Source organism: Theropithecus gelada, chromosome 16 (assembly GCF_003255815.1).
Source record: "Theropithecus gelada isolate Dixy chromosome 16, Tgel_1.0, whole genome shotgun sequence".
Classification (NCBI taxonomy): domain Eukaryota; kingdom Metazoa; phylum Chordata; class Mammalia; order Primates; family Cercopithecidae; genus Theropithecus; species Theropithecus gelada.
In genome coordinates, this window is record NC_037684.1 from 11,484,076 (window position 1) to 11,492,742 (window position 8,667).

Below are 8,667 nucleotides of genomic sequence, written 5' to 3' on the forward strand. Positions count from 1 at the left end.
TGAAGCACGTGGATCACTTGAGGTCAGGAGTTCAAGACCAGACTAGCCTGGCCAAAATGGTGAAGCCTCGTCTCTACTAAAAATACAAAAATTAGCCAGGCAAGGTGGCAGGTGCCTGTAATTCCAGCTACTCAGGAGGCTGAGGCACAAGAATCGCCTGACCCTGGAAGGCGGAGGTTGTAGTGAGCCAAGATCATGCCACTGCACTCCAGCCTAGGTGACAGAGTAAGACTCCATCTCAAAAAAAAGAAAGAAAAGAAATATTGTAGCAATCTGACAATATGTACCTGGAACTTTACAAAAGGTTCTTATCCTTTGATCCAGTAATTCCACTTCCAAAAGCCTGAGAAAACATTTTAATGCAAAGATTTTTGCATTATTTATGTTCTTACAGTTTATTCATAGCAAAAACTAGAACAACCTCCATGCCCAACAGTGGAAAAATAATTACGGAATGTCATACAACAGAATATTACACGGCCATTAAAAATGTTTAAAAATGACAAGGAAAAGTGTTTTCAAAATTACATTTAGTGAAATAAATCATGACAAAAAATGTTACAGAAAATATATTAACTCTGTATCTATGTGTGTGTCTAGGACTGAAATTATACCAAATGCTGCTTATCCCTGAGAAGTATGACTAAGGGTAATTGCTTTGTAGTTATTTTTCAAGATTTTAGAAGGAATATATATTTTGGCTGGGTGTGGTGGCTCATGCCTGTAATCCCAGCACTTTGGGAGGCCAAGATGGACAGATCACCTGAGGTCACGAGTTCGAGACCGGCCTGGCCAACATAGGGAAACCCCATCTCTTCTAAAAATACAAAAAAATCAGACAGGCGTGGTGGCATGCGCCTGTAATCCCAGCTACTCAGGTGACTGAGGCAGGAGAATCACTTGAACCCGAGAGGCAGAGGTTGCAGTGAGCCGAGAGCATGCCACTGTACTCCAGCCTGGGCGACAGAGCGAGACTGTCTCCAAAAAAAAAAAAAAAGGCCGGGCGCAGTGGCTCACGCCTATAATCCCTGCACTTTGGGAGGCTGAGGTGGGTGGATCATGAGGTCAGGAGCTCCAGACCATCCTGGCTAACACGGTAAAACCCCATCTCTACTAAAAAAAATACAAAAAATTAGCTTGGCGTGGTGGTGGGCGCCTGTAGTCCCAGCAACTCGGGAGGCTGAGGCAGGAGAATGGCATGAACCCGGGAGGCGGAGCTTGCAGTGAGCCGAGATCGTGCCACTGCACTCCAGCCCGGGAAACAGTGTGAGACTCCATCTCAACAACAACAACAAAAAGAAAATTAATTCTTCAAAGACTTCTCTAAAATCAAATCTGCATTCTTATCTATTATTTTATAATTGTAGTAACACTGAACATTTTAGCTACAGAGTATAAAACTTTCTTAAATATTTCACCATTCCACCAACTTATTTGGGATTTTCTCAAATACACCTACATCAGCCCTATCTTATACTCAAGTGTTCAAACTCACAGAACTACCATGGGAATCTTCTAAATGTGGATACAACATATCACATAAAAGAAGAGGCTTTTTTTTTTTTTTTTTGAAAGAGTTTCACTTTGTCTCCCAGGCTGGAGTGCAGTGGCACGATCTCGGCTCACTGCAACCTCTGCCTCTGGGGGTTCAATCAATTCTCTTGCCTCAGCCTCATCAGTAGCTGGGTATACAGGTGCACTCCACCACACCCGCTGATTTTTTTCTATTTTAGTAGATACGCGTTTTCACCATGTTTCCCAGGCTGGTCTCAAACTCCTGAGCTCAGGCAATTCGCCCACCTCGGCCTCTCAAAGTGCTAGGATTACAGGCTTGAGCCACAGCACCGGGCCTAAGGCTACTTTTTTTTTTTTTTTTTTTTCTTGAGACAGAGTCCTGCTCTTGTTGCCCAGGCTGGAATGCAGTGGCGCGATCTTGGCTTACCGCAACCTCTGCCTCCTGGGTTCAAGGGATTCTCCTGCTTCAGCCTCCTGAGTAGCTAGGATTACAGGCACGCACCACTATGCCTGGCTAATTTTTTTATTTTTAGTAGAGACGGGGTTTCACCATGTTGGTCAGGCTGGTCTTGAATTCCTGACCTCTAGTAATCCACCCGCCTCAGCCTCCCAAAGTGCCGGGATTACAGGCGTGAGCCACCGCACCCGGCCTAAGGCTACTTCTTTACGTACAAGCTTGTTAATTTCATTTTACAAGTCCAAGTTACAATTGCCAGTTTAACTAAGGGTAGAGTTTCAGCATCCCTACTAAAATGATAAAGTCTGCAACTGACTGTAAACATTGTTACTATATTGCAACATTCAGCTACTATCAAAATCCTAAGACTACTATTTGAAGTAAGTTCAAAAAATGTTTCCTCAGTGCATTACCTACAGACCCTAGGGACAAAGACAAAACCTAAAGTTAACTTCAGGCCACCGCTGCCATCCATCAAAGGAACAGTGCAGAGCATAAAACTCTTGATACAGGTATCTTCCTTCCCTCTTCCCTTTTCCCCTTCTCTCCCAACAGGTGTTTTGCTCAGGATTCTCCCTTTCAGTAGTATTTGGTAGAATATCCTGAAAGAAACTTGTTTCCCTTGATAAAAATTTTCACTAACATTCACTCCCAGCATTCAATGACTGTGCAGAAGTTCCAACACAAATATTTGTCTCACTCATTCCTTTGTGATAAAAACCCATTCTGAAGCAAAGAAAAACTGCACCTTTTCCTAAATGTTATTTTCAGATATTTAAATTAAGTGAGCTTAAGTTTTATTTGCCTTAGTCACAAGTCCACAGTACAATAAAAGCAAAATTCAACCACCAGATACAGTGCAAAGTAAGTTCCATACTAAACCACATTGCAAGGTTACATCTTTTTCAGTGGAAAATTTTGGAAAGTCACATCATTGTGGAGAGAATACAGTATAAAAGCACCTAAAAAGTTGGTCCTTTTAAAGTGCTATATGATAGATGTATTAATGTGCTGTATTCACAAAGGTAGTTTTGTGAATATACCAAGAACTAGTGTCTTTTAAAGCCTATTTATGTTGGTTTTCCCTATGTTTTGATATGTTTCCCTATGTTATGATTATTCATCCAATAATAATCTTATATCCAAACTCACTGAATTTTTTTTTTTTTTAAACTCCAAAGCCATTCTGGGACAATAAACCTTAAAGGCTGTTATCATAACTATATGCTTCAGAAAAGTGTTTACATTGGCGGGGGCGAGAAGAGAGAAAATATCAACAAATGAATCCCTATCTGGAGTCCAAAGTAAGAAACGCATTATTTAATTTGATCACAGTGCTAGTTTCAACTATTTAAAAATACAAGTCCATTATACTTCTAATGCAAAAAGTACAGAAATCATAATCAAGACACACAAATAATTTCTAATGCATCAACATTATGTCAGAACAAATCATTCTACCTTTTTTCATGAAAAATAAAGGCACTTGAATAATTGTAGATGCTGTCACTTAAAAAGTTCTAATAAATTAAGTCATTCAACAGCTCTTCTAATCCTTTTTAAAGTACTGCAGCTCAATCAAGTCTTAATTGAGACTAGCAAGCATAAACGCATAGACTGGCATCTCTACAATGACTTGCATTTTACATAAAATTTGAAAAAACTTCGGTAAATATTTGCAAAAAAAAAAATACTGAGGAACAAAACTGATCAACTGCCTTTGATAGCAAAAGAATACTGATAAGATGAAGAGACTTAGGTGCACCTTATCGAAATAAGCAAATGTATAATCCAAAGCTTCAGCATCATCAAAATGCAGATTTCAAAAGATATTCGGAAAAGGTTAATTTCATTTCTTAAGAAATAGTGGCAAGCAACTGCACTCATTTCCTGTTCAGATTCAATTCAAATTTCAGCCATTTCCTTTTAAAGGAAATAGTACAGCAACATAGGGCAGAGAGGGTCGGTAATGCTACACTACCAAATCTAAAGAAGAAAGTACCCGGAACTGGGTCTTGACACTCAAGATGAGCAATCAGCTTTTTATAGTACTCTTACACATTCAATAATTAGGCTTCCTTTGGGGGAAAAAAAAAAAAGTCCACCTGTAAACTAAATAATGCCAAGAAAGCCCGTTTTGAAGAGGCAGGGCCTAGCAGTACAATCATTTCAAGAGTTTTAATGCATGAGGCAATATGAGACTAATTACAACGAAATCAAACCATTTTAGTGGAATCTTGACTGTGCACGAGCATGTCACTCTGCCCCCAGTAATTAAGCTTATGTGGTGAGCGCTACCAGTATTAAAACAGAAAATACACAGATAGTGCAGCTGCGACATTTCCAGGTAATTAAGCCTCCCCGAGGGTAGGTGGTTTCTGTAAGGGGTAGGCCCTAAACGCCCAAGATCCTTCAACCCCTCTCTGAGACGTGTGCTTCGGCAAAAGCAGCGTCTCCTAAAGGGAAAGGGTCAAGGAAAAAGGTTCCAAAAAAAGGAACATCTGGAAAGAGGGAGTGCGTACGGAGCTCTGGGCTTGCGGCCGACAGAGGTTACCGAGCCACCCACTGCAAAGGCGAGTTTGTGGGGCCTGCTGGAGAGAAGGCCTCGCCTAGGAGTTGCAACACACTCTTTCTCCAGTGCGCAGCGCTCGGCCTGGGGGAGGGGGAGGAGGGGAAACAGCTGCCAGGGGAGCGGCGGGCCCAGCCCGGCCCGGCCCGCTCACCGTCAGGGTGTCGTCTATGTAGAGGGGAATCTGCCTCCTCTCGAAGGGGAACTCCTCCTCCCCGTCCCTGCACACTGCCACCAGTCGCGCCATCGTCCCCGACGCTGCCGTTGCCACCGTCACCACCTCCTCCCAGCTGCCGCCGCCGCCGCCGCTGCTGCTCCTGCCGCCGCCGCTGCCGCCTCCTCCCAGCTCCTGCCTGCAACAGCCAAACCCCGCGAGCGTAAGCACCCGCCGCCGCGCAGCACATTCGCCACGGGGGGCAGGGAGCGGAGCGGGAGGGGACGGGAGAGCCGGGCTGCGTTTCCCATCACCCGATTCCACACGCGCTCAGCCAATCAGCGCCCAGGGCCGCCGGGACCCGCCCCCTCGCGCCGCGCTCCCTCCCTCTCTCCCGCCCGGCCCCCCCCCCCCCCCCCCCCCGCCCTCCAGTCAGGGTCCAAAGGAGAGGCGGAAGGGACCGGCCTGCCCGGGGGCTTCCCCGCCCGGAGCAGGAGTCCCGGCCCCACGACCCCACCCCTGGCCTCGGCCCCACAGCCTGCTCCCCGTCGCCCGCCGCCCGGGTGTCCTCTGCCCCCAGCTGACCCCTTCTCCCCATTTCTGGGCGCACCCCGCCCAGTCAGACCCAGGACTGCAGTTGCCCAGCGCGACCCCGCCCCTGGGAGGGGTCGACCCCGCGCGGCTCTGCGGAGTCCAGAGAAGGGGGAGGCTCAAACCCTTTCCTCACCCTTTTCGGCGGAGGCTGTCGGTTCCGACCTTCACTGTTTTCGTGGTCGCCTCCCTAATTCCCACCTCTGCTCCCCGTTACCGGCTGACGAGGCCCGCGTCAGGGCCGGCCTGGGCGGGAGCGCAGCTCCGAATGCCGTTTCCTCTCCGGGCAGTCAGCCGCTCGCGCCGCGGGGAGTGGAGGAGGGCGGGCGGGGGACAAGGGGAAGGTGGGGCCGGGCGGGGCCGGGCGCCGGGCGGGGCCCGCGTCCTCTCGCGAGACTGGGGCCGGCCGCGATGGGGTCCCCGCTGGAAAAATCTGCGCCCAGAGAGTAGGGGGCAGTCTTGGCCGTCCCGCCGGCGGGCCCTGCACCCTCCTCCGAGCCCAGCCATTCCGCTAGACCCGAAGTAGGACTGGTAGGAGGGGTGATCGGCCCAACCTCAGGCCCCAGCCCGCGGACCGGGAAGGCTTCCCCAGGGCCGAGGGGCAAGCCCCTCCACGTCAGGGTGTCGTCTATGTAGAGGGAAATCTGCCTCTTCTCGAAAGGGAACTGCTTCAGCGAGGCAAGCCCGCCTGATTCGGGCTGACTCAGGGCAGAGGTCCAGAGAGGACCTGGGTAGGTTGTGAGGAGCCAAGATTAGAGGGGGCGGAAGGCAGTGAGGAAAAGGAGACGAGCATCGGGGGGTGAGAGACAAACTCTGGCCTCTGTATCTTGGCCCTTGACGCCACTGAATTCGTGTCCCACGGCGGGAAGAGGAGGAAAGGGCGCTGACACCGCGGCTCGCCAGGGGCGCTGCATCCCGATCCCGCTGAGGGGAACGCAAACAGTGAAGTGCTGACAGCTTGTGGTTGTCGTTACACTGGAGGGAAATAGAAAACTGGACAGTGGTGTGTGTGTGCGTCTTGGCCAAAGGAACTTCTTGGGCTGGGTTAATGTGAGCAGGTACTCCCTTGGGCGAAATACTGGCACTGGCCGAAGGCCTTTCCCTGTGGCTGTCTCCTAGGAAGCAGAACTGCTGTGAAGACAGTTGCTCTCGCCACCGTGTGTTCAGTTCTGACCTTGAAGGTTTTGGAGGTCTGTTGTGAAGATATTTAGCCTATGAAAGTCCTGATGATCTGAAGGATAGATCCATTTACTGCTCTATTTCCTGCTAGAATAGGCTGGAGCTGTGATACCTTTAAAAGTATTTTGGGTCGGGCACGGTGGCTCACGCCTGTAATCCCAGCACTTTGGCCGAGGCGGTTGGATCACCTGAGGTCAGGAGTTTGAGACCAGCCTGACCAATATGATGAAACCCCCGTCTCTACTAAAAATACAAAAATTAGCCGGGCGTGGTGGCATGCACCTGTAATCCCAGCTACTAGGGAGGCTGAGACAGGAGAATCACTTGAACCTAGGAGGCGGAGGTTGCAGTGAGCCGAGATGGCACCATTGCACTGCAGCCTGGGCAACAAGAGCGAAACTCCGTCTTAAAACCAACAAACAAGAAAGTATTTGGGTTATCACATGGAGTCTTAGAGATTCACAACAAAAAGCCCATAGTGCACCCTTAGCCATGTTGACTTAGTACATTGTGTGGTCATTGTTAGGGTCGGTGACATAATAAACGAAGAACCATTGTTCATTCCCGAAGGTGTGATTTCCCGGCAAATATTTATGTCTTCTGAGCCAGGAGCAGTGGCTAACACCTGTAATCCCAGCACTTTGGGAGACAAGGTGGGTGGATTACTTGAGGTCAGGAGTTTGAGACCGGCCTAACCAACATGGTGAAACCCAGTCTCTACTAAAAATTCAAAATTAGCCCAGCATGGTGGCACACGCCTGTTATCCCAGTTACTCGGGAGGCCGAGGCAAGAGAATCGCTTGAACCCAGGAGGCAAAAGGTTGCAATGATCTGAGATCACGCCATTGCGCTCGAGCCTGGGTGACAAGAGCGAAACTACGTCTCAAAAAAAAAAAAAGTATGTCTTCTGGCCATGTTAGCAGAGTAGAAGAGTGTGAGAATTAACTTGAATCTAATACGTATGTACGATGTTCATATACATAGCCAAAATTTGGACATTTTTTAGAGAATCATGCTTTTTATGTAAGAAAACAAACAAACCAGACCGGGCGCGGTGGCTCACACCCGTGATCCCAAGACCTGGGGAGGCCAAGGCGGGCGGATCACTTGAGGTCAGGAGTTCGAGACCAGCCTGGGCAACATGGAGAAACCCCGTCTCTACTAAAAATACAAAAATCAGCTGGGCGTAGTTGCGACTACCTTTAATCCCAGCTACTCAGAAGGCTGAGGCAGGAGAATCGCTTGAACCAGGAAGGTGGAGGTTGCAGTGAGCCAAGATTGTGCCATGGCTCTCCAGCCTGGATAACAGCGTGAGACTCCATCTCAAAAAAAAAAAAAAAAAAAAATGCTGTGGCTTTCAGTATCTAGAGGTGCTCCTATAATGGCTACATCAATTAATGTACCCACTTTAAACCTTGTAAACTTATTAGGATTCTGGTTGGTAAAGAACATTAAAAATGACAAGTTCATTATATAGGTGCTAATTTTCATTACTTTGACTACTGAACACACACCAGGTACTAACAAAGAACGGAGTATTCACCTGAGGATTTAAATCTATGAAAAGGTGTTAAAACACATACATAAAACATAATAAAATGAGATCACAACAGTCTCTTTCTATCTGAGCTTACTTTCCCTAATTTGGGTTTGTCTGTTAGGTCCACTGAGCAGACTTAGTATCTTTGGGACAAATAGGAATTCAATGAAAATGTATTCTTAAAAGTGAAAAAGGTGGATTTGCTAGGTAAGTTGCTGTTTCTCAAGGAGGTAGCCTGGGTGCTATAAAGCCAATCCAATCCAATACAATACAATACAAATACAATATAATACAATCAATACAATAAAATTAATATCTCAAGGAAAAAGCTTAGAAAATTATTTCATGGCGGCCGGGCGCGGTGGCTCAAGCCTGTAATCCCAGCACTTTGGGAGGCCGAGACGGGCGGATCATGAGGTCAGGAGATCGAGACCATCTTGGCTAACACAGTGAAACCCCGTCTCTACTAAAAAATACAAAAAACTAGCCGGGCGAGGTGGCGGGCACCTGTAGTCCCAGCTACTCGGGAGGCTGAGGCAGGAGAATGGCGCAAACCCGGGAGGCGGAGCTTGCAGTGAGCTGAGATCCGGCCACTGCACTCCAGCCCGGGCGACAGCGCGAGACTCCGTCTCAAAAAAAAAAAAAAAAAAAAAAAAATAAAA

The 8,667-nt window shown here is 47.8% G+C and overlaps 2 protein-coding genes across 3 annotated transcripts in view; one reads left to right on the top strand and one right to left on the bottom strand.

Moving 5' to 3' along the window:
• GGNBP2 (gametogenetin binding protein 2) overlaps nt 1-5,632 on the bottom strand; it is a 51,206-nt gene extending 45,574 nt beyond the window's left edge. For both annotated transcript variants that reach the window (XM_025362728.1, XM_025362727.1), the window contains exons 1-2: nt 5,423-5,632; nt 4,696-4,894 (exon numbers count right to left, since the gene is read on the bottom strand). In XM_025362728.1, coding sequence (XP_025218513.1) covers nt 4,696-4,788 — 93 coding nt within the window. In that variant the 5' untranslated portion in view covers nt 4,789-4,894; nt 5,423-5,632. The remainder of the gene's footprint in view (nt 1-4,695; nt 4,895-5,422) is intronic.
• Nucleotides 5,633-8,187: 2,555 nt separating this feature from the next.
• Nucleotides 8,188-8,667, top strand: part of MYO19 (myosin XIX) — a 52,837-nt gene continuing 52,357 nt past the window's right edge. Inside the window, 1 exon segment of the mRNA XM_025361264.1 lies at nt 8,188-8,212. The gene's annotated coding sequence lies outside the window, so the exon portion shown is untranslated.